Source organism: Mustela lutreola, chromosome 4 (assembly GCF_030435805.1).
Source record: "Mustela lutreola isolate mMusLut2 chromosome 4, mMusLut2.pri, whole genome shotgun sequence".
Classification (NCBI taxonomy): Eukaryota; Metazoa; Chordata; class Mammalia; order Carnivora; family Mustelidae; genus Mustela; species Mustela lutreola.
In genome coordinates this window covers 136,243,912-136,266,479 of record NC_081293.1, presented here as the reverse complement: position 1 = coordinate 136,266,479, position 22,568 = coordinate 136,243,912, and the positions used below count along the sequence as shown (strand labels likewise).

Below are 22,568 nucleotides of genomic sequence, written 5' to 3'. Positions count from 1 at the left end.
GAAAAAGCTCTTCTGAAGATCTTACAGGTGTTAATCCATCACATAGATGTACTCTGGCTAAAGACGAAAAGGGTTATAGGCCACTTGGAATTCACATTTGTGTAATTAGGTTAATAAAAAGTTTCTCAGCTGCTCCACTGATTAAAAAAAAAAAAAGATTTAAGTTTCCAAATATATTAAGAAACTTCAAGCTTTCTGCTTTTTATCTGGTGTTTGAAAGGATGTGTGTTTAACCTAGAAATGTTGTGGTTTTGTTTGCTTGTTGTTTATTTGTTTATGGCTTAACTACAGTAGAAGAGAAACCGTAAGTCTATATTTTTATGAGGTCCTTTCCAAAGTGTTTGCTGGTGTATGAGCACTAAATCACAGAAAAGAGAATAGCCATGGTGCTGGGCTCTGCATGCACACTCCAACTGTCTGGAGAACACTGAAAGAAAAAAAAAATTCCTGTCTGTGTCGAATCCCAGGTCTCTCTAGCCAGAATATATGGATTCTGGAGGTCCCAGCACCAGCGTCTTTTCAAAGTGCTCTCTAATGCACAGGAGGGTTAGAACCAGGGAGGCAAAGAAAAAGATCATCCAACTGACATCACTGAGTCCCAGGATGAATGACTGACTTGCTCACAATTAAGTGTATGAAAAGTGTATGAAACAGCAGGCTCAGTTCTGCTTCTCAGTATGGTCCACACCTCTCCTTTGCCCCATGATGTTCCTTCTAACCTGCTCAGTCCAGGAGACAAGACAGGGGGTACGCCCTACACGGGACAGACGTGCCTCAACACTTCCAACTCCAAAGTGTCGCTAGATGAACGGGTAAACTAGAATTAGGAGCCAATGAATGTGAAAGTCCTATTAATTCTATCCATAGTGGGAAAATAAACAAGTGCATGATGAAGTTAGTTGAAAAATCCTGGCACACTTGCTTTAGAACTGAAAGGTCAGAGTAAAAATACAAAGATTGCTAAGTAAAGTAATTGCAATTTGAGTTTTTCTGGATATCACAATACATGGGTAAAGAGATACGAATAGGGTCAGTTGCTTTTTTAATCCATCAACACTCTATTTTTTAAAAAGATTTGGTATACTTCTGTTCTAAGAAAAGGGAGTAAAAATAGAAAGCACACACTAAAAGTATGCTTAGTTTTTATCTTTGTTGTTTTAATTAAAGCCTTTGGTCCTAGAGAGACTCAAAGTGACTTACAGTCCCTCATCTCTTAGAATGTAAATTAGTCTTGTACACAGCCAAATTTCCACTTTTAAATAAAGAAAGGAGCACAGAGATAAAGAGATTACCAAAAATTCCCATATAAAAATGGAATGGTTTAACTGGAGTGTGTACAGACGGTTTGAATCATTCTGAGGATGAGGATCTTAAAAAATAAGCCATTACGTTTCAAAATCTGATCTATCATTTCAACTGGAAAACAGAAGGTGAGACTAAGTTACATATTTCAATATTAATACTTCAAAGATGATAAAATCCAAGCCACTGAATTACTAAACTCTGATTCTCGATTCAGTTTTACGAAAGAACTAGCTTATTGGGAACTATGGGTCCCCGTGCCCTACTTTAAGAAGCACCTGCAAATTCTGAAAGCTGTGATGAACGTCGCCTCTACCATAACCTAAGCCCTTCCATCTTCAGGGCAGTCCTTGCCCTATTTCATTCTGCCAGGTCCAAAGCCCTATTCAATATCTGGTCAACCATGTCAGCGAACATAACAAGAGTAATCTAAATTAATCCTTTTCATCTTACATTCTGTGGGGTTTTCTTGTTGCTTTTATTTTTCCTTCTTCTTGCCATAACATAATAAGCTAATTCATGCCTTTGTCTTAGTTTTGGAAGGAATTATATGCCAACGTCTAGGCAACAGATACCCTTTTCCTTAATTTAAAATAACTATGAGGTTGCACACTACAGTAGTAAATTTGTAATCAACTTAAAGATAATGTCTTAAAAGTACAATTAAACATGTCATAACACAAGAAAACCCTGGTAATTACAAATAGTTACCACGCTCTCTGGGGTTTTAAACACTAGTATAAAACTAAGAAAAATCGCCACCCAGTGATGCAAATGAAAACTGCAATTTGTTTTTGTGTAAAACGCGTACCCTGGAGGATTACTTCAACTTCATTACTGAATGAAGGGATAGCTATTACCTTCTTATGTGAATGGGAACTGGTTACAAGGGAAAGGATGTTTTTCTACAAGGCTTCCCCCCACCCCCACCCCATCCTTATTCAACACGCTCGACATTTCACAAAGGCTGAAAGCTTTGGAAACCTTAACAGGGAAAAAGCCTTCTGTCCAAAAGTGAGCTAATTGTATACCAACATCCCAGCTATTCCTATTATCATCAAAGTACCTAGGCTGTGCCTGAACCCTGAGTTTCAAGCCGCGGGATGTTGACTTCAGCAACTCAACAATGCCATCTAATCTTTGGGACCCAAAACCTCTTTGTGTTAAATAAGCAGGAAGAATTGCCTAGAGTAAAAGGTACTCTGGAGTGGGAAAAAAGAGAGAATTCATACCTTTCACAACATAATTTACTGACCATTTTAGAAACCTCACAAATTTTAGATAACCTCACAAATTCTGTAGAATCCATATCAAGAAGAAGTTGTTATCATAAATATAATTGTGTTTCTAAGTCTTTATTTAGTTGTATCACTTCCAAAACACAACAGAACCCATTATATACATTTATTTTCCTGCAGTGTATCTATTGCACATGAGGGCAAAGAAAGTTATGTGGATATATGATGACCAAAATATATGTGTGCAATATGGAGCATGTTAGTAAGAGCATTTCATATCTACCATTTGACCTATTCGGCATTTTCCCAAATATTTTACACAGTATGCACTGAGACTAAAGTGGGTATTACATTTGTCAGTATGTTATCACATGATAAAAAGGAACAACTTAGCAGAACAAGTCAGCTTTAAAAAAAGAGGTTACCACTTTTAAAGTGGTAACCCCTTTAAAAACCATTTTTAAAGACAGCTTATTAATATGCCTAATAATCTGTCCTGACTTTTACCAGTCAAATCAATTAAGTCCCTGACTGTCAGTGCATTTTTTTACTAACTAAATAATGTATACTATCTTCCAACCTCAACCTCATTAAGATTACTGTTGTCTGATATAGTTAAAAATATTTAGACTATTATACATTACATATTACATACCAAAAGGTTTAAGGTAGCCAAAATCATAGCCCAACTTTATGAACAACCAACACTTTTATTTAAAAATGAAACCAAAGAAACACAACACTTTCTCTTTGAAAAAGTAAGGAACACAATGTAAAATTTTTTTTGAAGGGCTTAAAATGTCACTGATGTCTTAAAATTTAAAATGATATTATGACATTAAAAAAAAAAAAAAAAGATGGGTAGCTTAGTGGTTAAGAGGATTAGGCTCCAAAGTCAGATTGCCTGGACTCCTTCCAGATTGGCTACACATTAGCTGGAGGAACTCAGAGAAGTTAAGTTCTCACCTGTACGTGGACATAATACTACCATTTCACTGACAGGGCTGTTCTAAGCACTTTACACATGGTAACCCACTTAATCCTCTCCATAACCCTATGGGGTTGGTATTATTTTTGTGCTCATTTTCTAAATGCCCTTCCACCCCCGGAGGTTATATAACTTGCCCAAAATGGTGGGGGGTGGCATATACACTATTCCAAAATATGCCACTCTGGCATAAGGACTGTTCTGAGCTGAAGGCTCTTGAAAAAGAGCAGGTGCAAGAAGGGCTTTCTGGCCTTCCCTTTCCTTCCTAAAAGCAGGAGATAAAGTCCCCTAGAGAAGATGCCAGGAGGAAAGAAGTACTCCTATCAGCAGAGGTGGAGAACTGAGGCCAAGAGAACTCTGTACAAACAGACCCTGTTAAAATAACTCTTATCTTCCTTTTGTCTCCCCACATTCTTTACTCTTCCATAAGGGCCTCTTTGTTTAACCTGGTATATAAGCACATAGGTTTTGCCATTTCTTTGGTCTTCATTTTCCTGGGGTGGGAGGAGCTTCCATGTACATGGAAAAATCTGCATGCTTCCCTCCTGTCATTGCGTCCTATGTGTTTGTATTTCCTAGGCCCAGGCAGAGACCTTAGGAGGAGTGAGAAGCTCTGCCTCCCTTAAAACAGAGACTCTGGCAAGTTGGAGAGCCAGGGTACTGAGCCAACAGGTCTGGCTCGAGTCAGGATTCTTATCTGCGCTTCCCCACAGTGCCTCTGAGGTGTTCCTGAGAAAGAAGGGAGGTGGTGTGATCAATGAGAAGAGAAAGGAGACACAGGAAGAGAGAGCTGATGCTGATGCTGGCTGATACCACCACAACTTCAGGAGAGTAACTAAGCTCACAGAACAGTAGGTAGATGCAAAGATTTTTCACGGAAAGTGGCGAAGGGGTAAAGCTTTGTACCTGGAGGGAAACAGGGCTAAACAGAGACAAGCATCAACACTCATGGAAGCAGATGGACGAGAAAGTCTCAGCAGACATCTATGGGACTTGTGTGGCTTGGGTCATCTGAAAGAGGGAGTACCACCAGCTGCATTTCAAATTGTATCACTGAGGTAGAATGACGACAGAAGTGTCACCATGGTTGCTGCGGGGGAGGTACCGTGCAGGGACAGAACCTACCCGACTCCTTCCGAGATGGTCCTGGGAAAATGCCCTTAAAGTACAGCATGTTGGCTTTTGGGAAAATGTACCCTTAGAGCTTAGGTATATCAGATGGCACAGCTGGAACATGAGAGCAGATCAGAGTCATGTAGTGCTGGAAGTTTCCTCGTAAATTAGCAAATCTGCAAGTTTCTGTATCTTCTGAGGCTCAGCTAAAGACAGTGTCTTAAACCAGAGTCTTTTCTAGAAGAGGAAAGGTCCACAGCAAATAAGCTTCACCCACTGAGGTAGAATCGCCTGGAAACTGTGCCCCTATTGGTCTAGCTAGCGAAAGTGAAGCATCTACATGTTTCAAGCCACCAGACACTGGAGACTTCAGAAAGAGCAGCAGCTGGAGTGTTTTGGCCTGTGGTTAAAAATTAGCCCTAAAGTGCTGCTAAGCGTGGGCCAGAGAGCCAGAGAGGTGAAGAAGATGTATAAAGAGTTGCCGAGGCCCAGCATTAGAAACTGCCCATGCTCTCAAAGATGTCTGTGCGCATCTCTCACAGCCTTTAGATGGCTATTTGATTACAAAAATAATAATGTTGATTTCAAATCATGAAACAACAGAAAGTAGCAAAGTTCTCCACATATGTGTTCAGACTACAGAAAAATAAAGAATTGAGCTGGGAACATCAGGCTTTGTTGAAGCAAATTTTGAGAGATAAATTTCTTGTGAAAGGCCTAAAGAAGAGACCAGAGGCATCCTTGAGGTTCAGTAGTGAAGCTAATTCAGGAGGTAAAAGGGAAGCAATGCTGGCAGATTTCAAGGAACGGAAGTTGGGACTGACGGAGCCAGTTCTGACCAGGAAGCCATGGCATAAACTCCTGATGTGGTAAGAAGGGCCAGATAAATAGGCGTGTGCATGGCACCCCAGTTTATACCTATCAGAAAGTTCCCCAGAAAAACCACTGACCCTGGTCAAACAATGCCTCACTATTTTGCCTGAGGTGGAGGAGATCTGGGCAGAGAGAAAAGAAATCTGACCACCAGGGCTATTGCCCCGTCCCAGGACAATATAAGGCAATTCAGAGAAAGTGCCAGAAGGGAAAGGGCATCTGCCAGCACTGTGTATTCTGGCCTGCCAGAACTCGACTGTGGAAAAGATGGGATAGTCTAAGGTAATATTTAGCCACAAGAAAAACTATAATCTGGTCTCCCAGAGATTAAGGCCTAGCAATGGAAGAGGGCCAGATGGGCAAAACCATTGTGTCATTTCTGTGAGAGACCAGATCCTAAAGAGAAGGGCTGAAGAGGCAGAGACCCACCCACGTACACTTCTAAAAGTATGGGAAAAGAGGCACAGCAGGAACCCTGGCTCTGAGAGGGCCTAAACTGAAAATTCAGGATGACCCTTAAACCCAAGGAGCCATCTTCCACTTCTCAAAGACATACAGAACATTTGCCAATGCAAGGGGACTCTGGTCTGACAGGACCAAGATAAAGACTGTTAAGAGGTAGGAAACTAGAATCTAGAAAGAGAGACACCTGAGAAACATCCCAGGGAGCAAATGCCCTATGAATTCATGCACAACTTCTTGAGGAAGGAGCTGAATTTGGCAGGAGGAAGTCCAGAGTGGAAGAGGATGCCTGCTACGTGGGAACATTGGGTTTTGGCTCACCACCCTCTGGGGAGAGAATTTCTGAGAAGAACTATACAAAGACTGCAAATCTCCTCCTCAGGGGGAAAGACATAGTGACATGAAGGAAATGTTTTTTTTTCAGAATTCCCTTTGGAAAGAGCATAGTATTTGTTTGAAAGAACTTTTTTTTTTTTTTTTTTTAAGCCACCAAAATCATAATAAGTGCAGGTATCAGTTTTAAAACAGAAAATAAACCAGTCTTAACAAACACAGAGAAGACACAATTTAACATATTTAAAAAGTATACTTCATCCAGTAAATTATTTATTGGATGTCTAATTTAATTTCAGATGCTAATTTAAGAAGCAAGGTTTGGTGCTATTTATAAAACAGAACTTGAATCTACCAAGGATCCTTCAAGACTTCTGGTTTTTCACAATTAAAAAGGTTGACCAGCTTATCATGTAGGAAAAAAAGGGATGATTTTTCACATTTAATTTGAAGGATACAGCCAAAGTAATATATAAGAAGTGTATGACTTGATGACAATATTCTAAGTGATTGATGACCTTTATTTTTATAGATTTCATATACATAAGTGAATTCTAGAATTAGAAGGAACTAATTTAAAAAATCAATCACATAATTTCCAAGTAATCTTTTAAAGAAAAAATTCTTCAGCTAATTATGATTATTTCTTAAAAAGACTCACCTAAAAGGACAAATCCATCTGCTTCTGTCTCTGGTGTGGAAGGCTTTTTAGATTCTGGAGATTTTCTGAAGAAGGGAAACATTGCGGCTATCTGAAACAGAAACACTATATAATGTCAAGTTCAGAGGAAGATATAAAAAAGCCTTACCATTTTTAGTAAAAAGCCAAACACAGAGATAACACTATAATTACTTTTAGGAATTCTATTACCAGACTTAAGAACATAAGCCCCCTCCAGGTGTCAGAAGACAAACCCAGAAATTAAGGGGCAAAGACTTCCAGTTTACAACCACATGTGCCTTTTGAACCATGCAACCTCTATCAAATTTCTGAACAGGCAGGAAATAACACAAGAAATTATACACATAAAACTAAAATCAACAGATAACATCAGAATCTGGAAAGATCTCGCTAACTATAACACAGACACCGGACTGAGGAAAGGAAAAACAAAACAAAACAAAAACTTGTCCAGGTTTCTTGACATGCCACCATCAGTTTAAGCATCATGAAACTGAGGCCACCTGAAAAAAAAGAAAGGAAGGCACTTCTAACAAACTCCATAGTCAGTTACCTGATTCAGACACTGGCGGGCTGAATGTATCCATTGCAACTTCAAATTCCCATCAGTGCAGATCTTTTGTGTTGGTAAGATTTTGTACCCCAACACATACCCACACACCACATTTCTCTTTCAGAAATCGTACATTCAGGGAGGACAACAACTCCTAAGAGACAACTGGAAAGGGAGTTGGGGGAACCTGAGAGGATACGTCACATTCTGAGCACAGTCCCTATAAGCAAAGCAACATAAGTCTTGGTGGCAGCAAGTGCTCCGCATTTTAATTTCATATATTCCACCCACACCAGAAGAGCAAGTAGGGAGGGTAAATAAAGATTTTATCTGAGCAAAGCCTTCTGAAAATGGAGAACTGTACTGAGGTTTGCAGAGGTTGACTTGCCCTAAGCCGTGAACCCGAATGGACAGTGATGGAGCTTATTTGTTGATAAACATACTTGGCCGATTTTACTTTTAAAGGAATAACAACTGGAGAAGAATAACACAAGGCATGTGATCAAGAAAATTGTTCAGTAAAGGAAAAGGAACAGCCTCTGAAATCCTCAAAGAAAACACTTATAAGATAAGTGACGGGTCCAGAAGAAAGGTCTGGAAATAGTTTGGCATCCTCCATAGAGGACAAGGAGACACGGCCCATAAGGACCTGGTGAAAAATGAGATTAGATGCAAAAGCAAGTGCAAAAGATGAAAAGACAGAGAGTGAGATGTGAAGAATAGTTGAGTAAGATGAAGAGAAGCCTGTGGGAGAATGAAATGGTATTAGAAGAGAACTGGTTGGCTTACAGGCAGGAATTTATAAAAATAGAGCTCAGATTTAAAGACTTGAAAGACTGGAAAAGGCAACCAACTTCTCAACCTCAAGCAGTTGAAAATAAGATGAAGGGGCACCTGGGTGGCTCAGTGGGTTAAAGCCTCTGCCTTCGGCTCAGGTCATGATCCCGGGGTCCTGGGATCGAGCCCCGCATCGGGCTCTCTACTCAGTGGGGAGCCTGCTTCCTCCTCTCTCTCTCTGCCTGCCTCTCTGCCTACTTGTGATCTTTAAAAATAAATAAATAAAAATCTTAAAAAAAAAAAAAAAAAGAACAGAAGAGGAAGAAGGCCACTGAAGGAACTACAGTTGATTAAGCATCAAATCAAGTATACAACCATTACACCTGATATTAAAACCTCAGCATGGATCCATGTGGCACGTAGTCAATTCCTTTACTTGGGATAAAATGGTTCAGGAATGGACGAAGAGGGTAGGTCTTCAGCTGAAGCCTAGCAGAGAAAAGTTACCCTCAAATAAAGAAGGAGGGAGGAAGCACCTGCGGGGTGAATGCAGTGAGGGATGTAGCAAATCTGAGACATGTCTAGCCAAAACTGTAGGTCTGGCTTTAAAACAAGACCAGAGCAGCTGGGTGGCTTGGTCGGTTAAGCAGCTGGCTCAGGTCATGATCTCAGGGTCATGGGATCGAGCCCTCCACTGGGCTCTCACTAGAGTGTGCTTGAGATTCTCTCTCTCTTTCCCTCTCCCTCTGTTCTGAAATAAATATGTATATGTGTGTGTGTGTTAAAGGAGGACTATGACTAGTGGATATTTGGAACAGCCCTAGAGACAGAAAGTTGCCAGGGAAAACTGCTCAGACCCCAGTGAGGGCTCATTCTCTAGTGGCCAAGGAAGTTACCAGAAAAGGAGGAAACTCCAAGAGGCTGGAGCCAATGGGCATGGAGAACAAGGACTGGGGTCCTTTTCCAGGAAGCAGAATCTGGGCATAATTAATAAGCATTCTCCAACCCAAGGTGGGGGCCCACCAAAAAGCCTAGTCGCTCATTTCCATTTCAGAATTGCTACCATTCCATGACTACCATTCCCTTTCTGAGTGAGAGTGGTCCAGGCAGTATGTTTCCCAGTTCCACCAGCGTGGGAGGGGCCGGGGCATGGGTCATTTTAATTCACGAAGCCTCCAGACACACCTGGCACACCTTGGGCCTGATGGAGAGACACTGGACTTGGAGTGTGATGCTGTGGCTGAATGGAGCAGTTCAGATGACTGCGCTTGGGGAGGGATGAGTTATTTTGCCTACAATGAGGAGAACTGTGTGTGATGATCACAAAGGAGAACCACGGGATCATTCGGGTTGTTCACTGGCTCTCTGGCTTAGGGGGACAGAGGACTGCAGTGTTCTTTCCTCCTTAGAGGCAGATGCGGCCATGTGGCTTGCTCAGTTCGCTGTGTCATGTGCCATCAGGGCACTACATCAAGGAGCTTTGTGACACACAGAGAAAGAGAAGCCCTTTCAAAACTGGTTCCTGTTCTAGCATGTAAAGTAAAGCCTTCTAATAGAAGGATTCAAATTTCCAATACTTTTTTTTTAAGGTTTATTTATCTATTTGACAGAGAGAGAGAGAGAGCACTCCAGGGAGGATGGCAGGCAGAGGGAGAAGCAGGCTCTCTGCTGAGCTGGGAGCCCAATGCGGGGCTCAATTCCAGGATCGTGGGATCACGACCTGAGTTAAAGGTAGGTATTTAACCGACTGAGCCATGCAGGTGCCCCTCCAATACCTTTTCATGTCTGGTCACAAAACAGAAATGGAACGAACATGGAAATTATAAAAAGGGCTCTGATAAGTCAGTCTCAAGCCCCCAAAATTGAAATCTGTTGTTATAAAAGCCAGCCCAAGAGGCACCCGGATGGCTCAATCAGTTAAACGTCTGACTCTTGGTTTCTTTTTTTAATTCAAGTGTTTTGTACAGAATTTATAACTTAATTAAGTGAAGGATTTAAGCTTTCCATGACCTAAAACATCAAATTTAAACTACACACAGGCTCCATCAGTTTGTTGCTAGTATGACTGATTGGCAATGAATAATATTACAGTCTCTTCCTTTAGAACATTACAAACACTAGAAAAGGAGGGACAACTTGGGTTCCATGAGTCAAGCAATTTCCAGACATGGAAGAAATAGATTAGAGTAAGAGAAAAGAAGTCAAGATAGAATGAAGGAACTCAGAATGGCAGCAAAGAATAGCTCACTACAAATATTCATCTGAGGGGCACCTGGCTGGCTCAGTGGGTTAAAGCTTCTGCCTTCGGCTCAGGTCATGATCCCAGGGTCCTGGGATCAAGCCTGGCATCGGGCTCTCTGCTCCACGGGGAGCCTGCTTCCTCTTCTCTCTGCCTGCCTCTCTGCTTACTTGTGATTTCTCTCTGTCAAATAAATAAATAAAATCTTTTAAAAAAAATATTCATCTGAAAGAACTCTAAAATTGTTGCAAAAATACCAGTCACCCTCGCACCCATCACTCCACCAATCTGGCCTCCACCCTAACTCCTTCTTCAAGATGTTTCTCCGTGAGAACAAGTTTCCAACTTTACAGGTCTTGGGATTCCCTTGTATAGCCAGTACTGCTGCTGACACTAATGAGTCATTCCACAAGGCACCAAGAAAGTCAGTGCACTCACACAGATTTACAGAAATCACTCCATGCAAGAAAAGACTATGTCCTGGACACTAGGATACATAATGCAATTATCTTTCTCCCAGGAGATTTTTTCCTATCACTGAAAAACACACAAGAGTGGCGCAAAAATATACCCTGGTGAGGCTGGCAATAACACTGTATGCTCTCCCCTCTATGAACTACGCCCAAAGTCAGAGAGCTGTGTGGGTAGGTCACAACTGCAGCGGCTAGACTGAGCCGTCCTGCAATCCCCCAACATGCGTTGGACTCCTAGAGTGTCAGTCATTATACCAAATTGCTTTATGCACTCTATCTCCTACAACCTCATAGCCAGCTCTCCAGGTATGTCCAAGGATTCACAATGTGTAAGTGAAAGAATCAAAGTAAAGGAGTATTGGTCCAAGTATTGGTCCAAGTATTGGTCCAAGTTTCTGTGGTTACTCAACAGCCGAGCTAGAATTTTAAATCAAGTTCTTTTGCAACCAAACTGAAAGCTTTTCATCAACAAAGCACCAAGACAAGGAGTCCTTGGCAGGTGGGACACTTGTGTTGGACTTTAATGTCATATCACTATCAGTCACATGCACAGTATCAGTTACATACATTTGATTCACTCCAGTTCTATCTTTATCAATTCCTTCTTTCCCAAGTCTTGCTCAGCTCTAGGTTCTGAAGATATTTACTAATTCCATAGCATCTACGTTCAAGAACTTCATTTACTTTGTATTTCCATTATATAAACATTTATTAAGTGCTTAGGCCAGATACTGACCAAGCATTGCCGATGCAGTACCCAACTTATATCCAGAAGGAACAAGTGCAGCCTCAGCCCACCATAATTCTGAGACAATCCTTAGCAACAATAAGAGTGAATTAAGAGCCCCATCCCCAAAGTGGAGGAAGCTGGTAATAGTCCTGCTGCCCCAAGTGTAATATATGGGAAGCCCCAAGCACTCATGCTTCTCATGTACACAGCCTTGACAGCTGGCCTTCTGCTTGGAGTTCTCAAGCATATTCCAGTCTCATTTCCTTATTTACAATTTTCAATATTTTAAAAATTATCTACAGTAAGTGAATTTTATACTTATAAATAAGAAAAATGCCAGTATTTTCTCTTAAAAATTCATTATTAACCAGTAGCAATGTTCTTGCTTGGCTGAGCTGAGACCCAACCCAGAATGAATGTCTCCTAATTATCAAACATGGGAATCCTCAAGCTACCTCAGTATGGATGGGGGATGAAAAATTCACCTGCCCCAGCCACAAGCTGGGAGATAATACTTGCAAGTCACATATCTGTTAAAGAACACATACCAAGGGGTGTCTAGGTGCCTCAGCTGGGTAAGTGTTTGCTTTCAGCTCAGGTCATGATGGCAAGGTACTGGGATGGAGCCTTGCATCAGGTCCCCTGCTCAGCACAGTCTGCTTCTCTCTCTCCCTCTGCCCCTCACCCCTGCTCTCTCTCGCGCAAAAATAAATAAAATCTTAAAACAACAACAACAACACATATCTAGAAAACATAAAGAACTCTTTTAAAATTTTTATTTATTTATTTATTTGATAGAGAGAGAGGTCACAAGTAGGCAGAGAGGCAGGCAGAGAGAGAGAGGGAAGCAGGCTCCCGCCGAGCAGAGAGCCCAATGTGGGGCTTGATCCCAGGACCCTGAGATCACAACCTGAGCCAAAGGCAGAGGCTCAACCCACTGAGCCACCCAGGTGCCCATAAAGAACTCTTAAAGCTCATTAATGAGAGGGACATCTGAGTGGCTCAGTAGGTTGGACGACTGCCTCTGGCTCAGGTCATGATTCCGGAGTCCAGGAATCAAGTCCCGCATCGGGCTCCCAGCTCCACGGGGAGTCTGCTTCTCTCTCTGACCTTCTCCTCGCTCATGCTCTCTCTCATTGTCTCTCTCTCAAATTAAAACAAAACAAAACAAAAAAAACCCTCATTAATGAGAAAACAATAAAAACTGGGCAAAAGTTATGACAGACACTTCATAAAGAAGGTATGTGGATGCCAAACAATCACGTGCAAAGATAGTCAACATCTTTAACCAACAGGCAAAGGCAAATTAAAATCTCAGCAAGATACCACCATATAACAATTAAAATATTTAAAATTTAGAAGGCCTGCTATGCCGAGTGCAGGCAAAAACGTGGAACAACTGGAAGTCTTGTATATTGCAGTAGGTGTGTAACATAGTACAACCACTATGAGTAAGAATTTGGCAGCTTCCTGAAAATATAAACATACATCTACCATATGATCCAGACCTTCTCTCAGGTATTTACCTAAGAGAACTGAGAGCGTATGTCACACTTGTACACAAATGTCAGCCAGCTTTTTGAGTAAGAGCCCCCAAATGGAAACAACCCAAATGTCCAAAACCAGATAAATGGATACAGTGTGGCATATCCATAACACTGTTCAGCAGTAAAATGGAATGAAGTCCTAAAATATGCTGCAACATGCATGAATCTCAACAGAATTAAGCTGAGTGAAAGAAGCCAGACTAAAAAAGAGTTCATATTGTACGATTCCATTTATAAGAACTTCCAGAAAATGCAAACTAATGTATAGTGACAGAAAGCAGATCAGTGGTTGTCTGGGGAATGGGGACGCAGGGGGCGGGTGGAGGAAGGAGGGATGACAAAGAAGCACAAGGAGACATTGGGGCTGATGAACATGTTCATTATAGTGACTGTGAGGATGGTTTCAGGGGCATAACTGCATCTCAAAACTCATCAAACGATACACTTTCAATATGTGAAATTTTTTGTATGTTGTAAGAACTCAATAAAACTATTTTAAAAATTCACTATTAGCACAATAACCTAGATGTGATAAAAATGTTTAGTTCACAATGATTCGGAAAATTGCCTCCAAACTCTTAAACCCCTGTGTGTGTGTTACAGATACAGTCTTTGTATAAAAGACAAAATGCTTCTCTTCTCTGTGTAGTCACACAAAACAGAAAAATAAAAGGACAGTGTCTTCACTTTTAAATAGTATACAGAAACTGCATCTAAAAGGGTTATTAGCTTGATCACTAGGCAGCGCAGCTCTTTTTGCTCTGAAAGGCCAGAGAGTAGGGTGAGTATTATATTTATTTTTCCCTATTATTCTAAGGCTTACCTATTAAGTAATATCACCCATGACAAAAGGATGAAGGCAACCTGGTTTTCTCAATTTGATTATCTTCTTTCAATTTCAATACACTAGATAATGTAAAATGCAAATACACCACAATTCCCATCTGCGATTGATCAACAGCAGTCACTTAACAGTAATAACATACAAGTTTCCCCTGCTATCCAAATGTAGAGTTTCTAGAAAAGCATTTTGAAGCCAAAATGGCATAAAATGAAAAAGTAGTTAGCATTAATTTATATGGAACAATTTTTGAACATGCCCAGACTCCCGAGATAATTACTCTTCAGCTTTTCAGGTACTTTAGGACACATCTAGCTAAGGGATACACAAAATAAATGCAGATAAAGCCAGGGCAGAGTGGAGAGCTATAGCGGCTTGATGCTGAAATGCTCAGTGTAGTTCCCAGGAAAGGAGCTTGGCGGGGCCACACACTGCCTCTGTAATAGCTTGCTGCAAACCAACACTGACCCTCTTTTTACTTTCCACCTTTTTTTCATAAAAGTGGAAAATCCTCAGACTTGTTTCAGTCAGCGACAACAGGTACTAAGGTGAAGTCTTTCGTAAGAGCAAAGCAGTATAAGGTGAACTTTCAAAAAGCAGGGGATACCTATATGCATACACACGTGCATGGCTTCACCCCACCCCTTCATATTTGCTCCCGAAGGAATCCAGAAGGGTCAGTGAGAATTAGAAGAGCCCTGTTGGGACTTCACAAATAGGTAGCCTTGAGTTCAACGTCATCTGCTGGGTAGCGTACAGACACAAAGCAAGGAGAAGGAGGGCCTCTGCTGTAAGAAGGGTCACTAAGAACAAACAGTACAGTGCGTTTGGAGGACAGCAAAGGGATTATTAACCTAGGTGGCTCAGTCGTTAAGTGTCTGCCTTCGGCTCAGGTCATGATCCCAGGGTCCTGGGATCCAGCCCTGCATCAGGCTCTCTGCTCCACGGGAAGCCTGCTTCTCTCTTCCCCACTTGCCCTGCTTGTATTCCCGCTCTCTGGTCAAATAAATTAATTAATTAATTAAATCTTTTTAAAAGGGTGAGGGGATTAACTTTAACAGAGGCATGCACATAAGCAGCAGAAATTAACACTGCAAGAGCAAGGTCAAGAGCAAGGTGGAGACAAATTTTTGAAAGGGCTGAAGAGTCAAGAATATGTTAGAATAGCCAGTTGCAGACCAGGCTCTGTTTAGTGTTCCTGTGTATGGTCTAGGATCTTGAGGAAAGTCGTGTTTCAGAAAGATTAAGTTTAACATGACATGCTGAAGAGGCTGACTGAGAGCACGGAGTCAAGAAGTTAGAGAGCTGTAGCATAAAGGGATTAGATTAGATGGGCGACATTTGAATAAAAGGAAGCGAGGTGCAGAAATATGGAGCAGGACCTAGTAACTCTCTGTTCTACAAAAAGGCAGATGGGAAGGAATTACCATAAGGCGACTGAGAGTTTAAGCCTGAGGGACTGAAGAAAGTGATATTATGAATTAGAAAAGAAGGAAAGGGAAGTTCATTTTGAGAGAGGAAATATAATGAATTCCATTTCAAACCAGCTAAAAAACAGGACTCGCCCAAATATAAATATGTAAAACGCAGTTAGAAAAATAAGACCTAGTGCCCCAGAGAAAGGGAGTTGTTATTACATAAGTGGTAGCCAAAATCAGGAACATCAGTGGTATTTCAAACGGAAAATGTGAAAGTTCAGGGCTTGAGGTCACGATCTCTAAGATCTCAGATTATACTATTGACAACGCATCCCCTTAATTCCCACCAGTGATGTGTACACTCCCTTTTCTTCAGTATTTTCAAAAACATACTTGGCGGTCTTATCAGGACTTAAATATTAACTCGACTATATTGTTCCACGTTTCAAAACTGCAGAAACAACTGACCTCTTCAGCATAACCCAGGGGTGGTAAAATCAAATGCCAGTCAGCTAAGAATGCGTGAAGCCAGCCTCCTGTGAGACAGGGAGTGATAGGGAGTGCGGCCGGTCTCCCGGGGCACCCTCAGAGAGGGAGGGAGGGAGACAGATACCCAGGGAGCCGTGAGGAGGAGCCCTTCACCAAAACAAGGCTTGTAAGGGCTTGATTCAGGAACCAGTGAAAGGCAGCTTTTGACAGTTTTGAGTAAGGAAACCTGAACTCAGATTTGCACACCCTGTTACAGTCGAGCTAAAAACAACAATAAGAACAGTAACAACAACAAACACACATGGGACCAGGCTGAAGCTACCGTTAGCTCACCTCTCCCCCACAAAGATGATTCCAAAGCATCTAGAAAGCTCAGTGGAACGCGGCCTGAACGTCTAAAGCTGCCTGGGTCTGAAGGGCCCATTTTAAGGCCTGTGAGCAGGACGAGGAGCCTGGGGCTCCCTACTGCTGCTCCTGCTCTCTCAGTCCTCTTAGAGAACCTTCCAGCTAAAGTGATTTATTTTTCCTCAAACATTTTTTAATAGATCATTTTAGCTGATATGATCTACTTATACTTCTTTAATCATTTGCTTTAACATCTTTTTTTTTTTTTTCTTAAAGATTTTATTTTTTTTGTATGGCAGAGAGAGCACAAGCTGGGGGAGCGGCAGAGGCAGAGGGAGAAGCAGACTGCCCACTGAGCCGGGAGCCCGATGCCAGACTCCATCCCAGACTCCTGGGATCATGAGCTCAGCAAAGGCAGTCACTAAACCTACTGAGCCACCCAGGCGTCCATAACATCTTTTCCATATATTCTTTGCAGTATGTCTTTTGGCTGTATTTGTTTTATACTATTTTATTCTCTCTGTAGTATTCCTAATTTACTGGTTTCTTAAAAAAAAAAAAAAAAAAAAACTAGCAGGCCTTCTAATTATAAAAGTAATTTCTATTTTTGTGTGTGAAAGGGTTGAGGGGATAAGCATGCTTATACTTAGAAAACAAAAATATGGAAAACTATACAGTGAACCTAATAGCTATCATTACCAGGATGCATGACCAGTTTATATTCACTGTACAGTTCTCCTGTAGTATTCACATTTTTCTATTTTCTGTCTAAAAAACAAAACAAAACAAAAAAACCAGAAGGCACCTTTGGTGTTTCCAGTGATAGTTTCGTGAAGGAACGTGGGCCTAGTGTCACCAACTCTGATTTTTCAAGACAAAGTGGAAATCGAATTATTTTGGAAAAAATCTAGTTTTTAGGTGATGGCAACAAACTAAAAATATTTTTAAAATGCTCCAGAGACTGAATAAACCTTCCACAACCTGGATGTGGCCTTCAGGTGCATGTTAAACCCAGGCCAGGAATGTGCATTATGGCTTAAATCTCATCAGCATAAAGAAAAATCGTGAAAAGCTTTGGAATTTAGCAGATCTTCTGGCTAGCTTATCCATCTGGATTATGGTAACTTTTGTTTATCTTTGACTAGGTTATGTCAGCACGCTATAGGAGGTAACTTGTAGAAAATGATAGTCATGCCAGTAATTCCTCTCCACAGAAATTTATCAGGTAGAATGCATTCATTACTGCTCTGTGTGATAGTGACCAGTTTTGAATCCATTTGTAAATTCAACATTCCCTTCTTTGACTAGAAATGTGTGGTGATACTTTGAGTTCTCTTTTGAACAAGTTATAATATCTTACAAGTTCCCTCCTTAATTAGTTCAGTACTCTTTTTTATATTTGTATGAAAGAGATTAATTTAACACCTTTTAAAATTTATCCATTACTTTTGGACTACCAAATAGAATTACCCAAAGGTTTTCCCTCTGTTTTGCCATCCCAGATAGCTGTTTTATTTTTAAAGGTTTGTGATACTGGTGTAATAGGGGAAAGGTATGGGTATCTGAGAGGATAAGCAAGTGGAGAGCAAGGAAAGGACCTTTAAACTGGTGTCACAGATAAGCTCCCAGGCAGTCTGAAAGCGAATTAATTGAACGGAAGTATTAACACAAATTTTATTCTCACCTCTCTGATTTTATGTTCAGACTGGCCCCTCTCCCCCAAAACATTCCAGAAACAAACATACAAACAAACAAAAACAAAGAACTGAATCTTGGATCTGTAGCTGTTTTTCAAACTGCAGGTCCCAATCCTTTAGCAGAAGCAAACTCAATTTAGTGGGTCATGACCACATTTTTTAAATAGAATGAAATAAGAAACAAAAAAAAAAAAAAAAGAAGAAAGGGAAAAGAAGCAAAAAGATATCAGAGAGTATCACGTATGGTAAATAATGGTTTCTGAACTTTGGCTTTGGATGATAGGACATGATAGGAAATGTATCTCTTAGTTTGGGTTGCAGGCAAAAGTTTCAAAGCCACTAATCTTACAGCACTGCTCACATAACCCCTAAAAGGACTGTGAGACATTATGCACCTGTTTGCACTTTTTAAGGTAACATCTAGAACTAATCCACTGAAAATTATAAAGGATGTAGTTTCTAGCATATCATAAATATACAAATGTGGAAATAAAACTGTTATAACATTATTTTAAACTTCCCCAATGGACTCTAAACACCAGAACATTTTAATATCCACCATCAACAATTTTAAAAATACATGAACAAGTTCTTTCTAACAGTAGGAAGTTTTACATTGTCTTTTTTCTCCCTGAACTGGAATTTCGATTCCACTTCCCCTGGTCTGTAGCAGCTCAGAGATGTCCTCAGAACACACCAGCGCAGTTTTTACAACATAGCCAGATGCGTACAAAGTGGTGATGGCAACCTCACTTTGAAGACAGCCCGTCCTTTAATACTTTTAACCTTTTCACTTGTCACCGAACTGGAAAGTGAAATCATGCGCATATATATCAGCCATTAAAAACTGAAGTGATATGATTTAAGAAAATTCACTTCCCTAACATGATGAATATGGCTGCTTTTAGCAAACATTGATAAGTTAAACAGGTATGATTTTTAGCCTAAACAGAGTATCTAAAATACTTAGAAAGGTGGAAGATCTTGAGCTAGAAATTCATAATTATAAAGCACCAGGCAAGACAGGATTCTGGAAGCGTGTAAAGTCGCTCCAGAGAATTTCACAGGAAGATTTCACACAGGGGCCAAGTTGGAATTCTTTTCTTCATTCTGTAGGCTTTTTATTAATCTGGGTTGGGGGGTGTTTCTAGTTTGTCACCCCAACTTGGTGACTTTTAACAGTTGGCTTTACTTGCCATGGGGAGCAGCACAAAGGCTTCATCTGATAATCTCAACTGCCAGCTACTCATTAGCATGTAAGAGGCATACCACCAGGAGCTGTTTGCAATCATTAGCTGTTGCTATAATAATAAAATCCTGCTATCTTGGAAGCATTACATAATCTGAAATTACTAATTTTCTGGAATTTTCTCCAGCAGAGCTGCTTTTCAAGCATATGAGAAAAATGTCTTGAAAAGTCACAAGCTGGTCCAAGAAAGTTTTAGAACAGAACCTTCCTTCTTCTCATATCCTTTTTACAGCATTGCATATAGACATTTCACCAAGAGTAAAATGGACCTCATACAATTGTACTCTCCTCTATTACTTTGGAAATAAATATGACCCCCAAAGTCTCTCTTAGAATTATCATCAGGGAGGTTTCACATAGTTTTACTGTTATTGTTGTTGCTGAATTTGGGGATTTTTGTTGGTCTGTTTTCCTCTTAATTAGCTAACTACCCTATTGTTTTCAGAATCAAGACTGGTATCCTGGCAGTGATAAGAACTGGCTGCTTTTCCCAGTCTGGGCTTTACTCATTAAAAAAAAAAACAAAAAACAAAAAAACAAGAACATCATAATAATAATGTTCCCCCCTGATTCTACTAATTTAAGAAGGCAAAATCTCAGAGGACTTAAGATTGCAGAGGAGTAGGGAGACCCTAGAACACAGCTGGAACACAGCTATCTAAATACCAAATTATTCTGGACACCCAAGCAATCAGAGGACTGAGAGAGTAAAAATGCACAACTTAGAGCTGAAAAACAACAAAAACCACCACATCGTGAAAAGTAGGCAATGCAGAGCTGATTTGGAGGACAGAAGAGATGTGGGTGCTGCTAGGGAGCCCTGATTGCAGAGAGAGGACTGAGAAAGAGTGGAAATGGGCGCACAGAGAATTGCACAAGAAGTCTTCCCTAAAACAATGACCGGGAAAAGGAGAGGAGTAGACCATCGCAAGTTTTTATAAATGGGGAAGCACAGAGTGTGAGGTTTCAGAGGTGGGCAACATCCCCGGGGTCATGCCTGGGTCTTAACAATGTTCCAGTGAGGAAGGAGGGCAGAGACTCAGGAGTGGGCAGCAAGGTCTGAGGATGCCCTGGGTTGCATGTGGAGAGGCAGTTTCCCTGCTTGGAGTACATTTGGGAGATGGGGTGCTATGACCTGTCTGGGCCAAGGGACCCAGAGGACACCACTGAGCTGCCCCATTGGCTAGCTCAGAAACACAGGCATGGGCTGAAGGCAGCGAGTCCTGGCAGGCTTCCTGCTGTGCCTTGCCATAAACTCCAAGCCACCGTGTGGTTGCACCTCTGATTTCTGGGACAAACCTTCAGGCAGCTGCAGCTCAACCAGGCCCTCCCCCAAGGGATCAGCGTGGATCTTGCCCACAGGGATCTCTAAACTTTGGAGTTTTGGAACTCAGCCTGTACCCGAGATAAAACACAGGAGTGCCATTACAGCTGGCAGACAGACACCTCAGAGGCAGGCACGGTGAAGACAGGGATGTCAAAGAGGCCTGTGTGCTCTTCTGTGAGAGATTCCTGAAAGGTGGCAGGTGCTAGCTCCCCATCCCAGGAGGAGAGAGCCATTTCCACTCCCACCCATCAGTGCTGAAAAACTTCAGGGAGCAAAACAGCACCACCTAGTGGAGACCAAAGATACTTACACCAAGTCCCACCCTCCTGGAGCCTTGGAGGGGCATCTCTACCTGCAAGTCCACCTGAGAATCAGAGCAAGGGTCCCCTCCTTCAGGTAACAAGCAAAAACCCCTCGCAGGCACCTAGTCTACAGCTCAGAGTGCAGCAAAGCTTCAGCTCTAGGGTAAATAGGATCTACCTTCCGTTTTATTTTTATTTTCTATTATTATTTTTAATTAAATGTTTTAAATTTTATTATTTAATGTGTTTTTTACTTTTTAATTTTTAAAAATTTATTTTAAAATTTCAAAGATTTTTTTGGATCTAGCTTCTTTTAACAAGCAGATCAAAACATACCTAGGATCTAGATTCCTTTTTTTTTTCCCCCCTGGACAAAATGAAAAGATGGGAGGAACTCACCCCAAAAGAAAGAACAGGAAAAAAGTCACAGAGAGGGGTTTAATCAATACAGATATAAGTAAGATGTCTGAACTAGAATTTAAAACAACAATAATATGGACACTAGCTGGGCATGAAAAAAGCACAGAAGACACTAGAGAATCCCTTATTGCGGAGATTAAAATAACTAAAATCTAGTCAGGCCAAAATTAAAAATGCTGTAACCCAGAGGCAAACATGAACAGATGCCATGACAATGGAGATGGATGAAGCAGAAGAAAGAATTACTGATACAGAAGATTAAAATATGGAAAATAATGAAGCTGAAAAGAAGACGGGAAGAAAATTATTGGATCAAGAATGTAGACTTAGGGAACTCAGTGACTCCTTAAAGCATAACAGCATTCATATCATAGGAGTCCCAGAAGATGAAGAAAAAGAAGCAGAAGGTTTGAGTTCCTGAAAACTTCTCTAATCTAGGGAAGGAAACAGACATTGAAATCTAAGAAGCAAAGAGAACCCCCACAAAATTCAACAAAAGCTGTCAATCAACAAGAAATATTACAAATTAAAAAAAAAAATAGACAAATAAAGAATCCTGAAGGCAGCAAGGAAAAAGAACCCTTAACGTATTCCAAGATACAAGGTAAAGACAGATCAGGTTCGCAGCAAATCTGTCCATAGAAATTTGATAGACCAAAAGACAGTGGCAGGATATACTCAACGTGCTAAAAGGGAAAATACCTAACCAAGAATTCCTTATCTAGCAAGCAGTCATTCACAACAGAGGACAAATAAAAAACTAAAGGCATTTATGACCACTAAACCAGCCCTGCCAGAAATATTAAAGGAGACTCTTTGAGTGGAGAAAAGAAGACCAAAAGCAACAAAGACTAGCAAGGAACAGAGAACACCAGCAGGAAAAACAAACAAACAAACACACAAAAACAACCTTATAGGTAATACAACAGCATCAAATTCATATCTTTCAATAATCACTCTGAATGTAAATGGACTAAATGCTTCAATCAAAAGACATAGGGTATCAGAATAAATTTTTTTAAAAAATCTATATGCTGTCTATGAAAGACTCATTTTCGAACCTAAAGACACCTCCGATTGAAAGTGAAGTGATGGAAAACCATCTATCATGTTAATGGACATTAAAAGAAAGCCAGAGTAGCCGTACTTATATCAGACAAACTAGATTTT

General features: G+C 40.8%; 1 protein-coding gene across 1 annotated transcript in view; it reads right to left on the bottom strand.

Moving 5' to 3' along the window:
• UMAD1 (UBAP1-MVB12-associated (UMA) domain containing 1) overlaps positions 1 to 22,568 on the bottom strand; it is a 218,985-nt gene that overhangs the window by 181,008 nt on the left and 15,409 nt on the right. Inside the window, exon 2 of the mRNA XM_059171215.1 lies at positions 6,971 to 7,061. Within this exon, the coding sequence (XP_059027198.1) occupies positions 6,971 to 7,061 (91 nt within the window). The remainder of the gene's footprint in view (positions 1 to 6,970; positions 7,062 to 22,568) is intronic.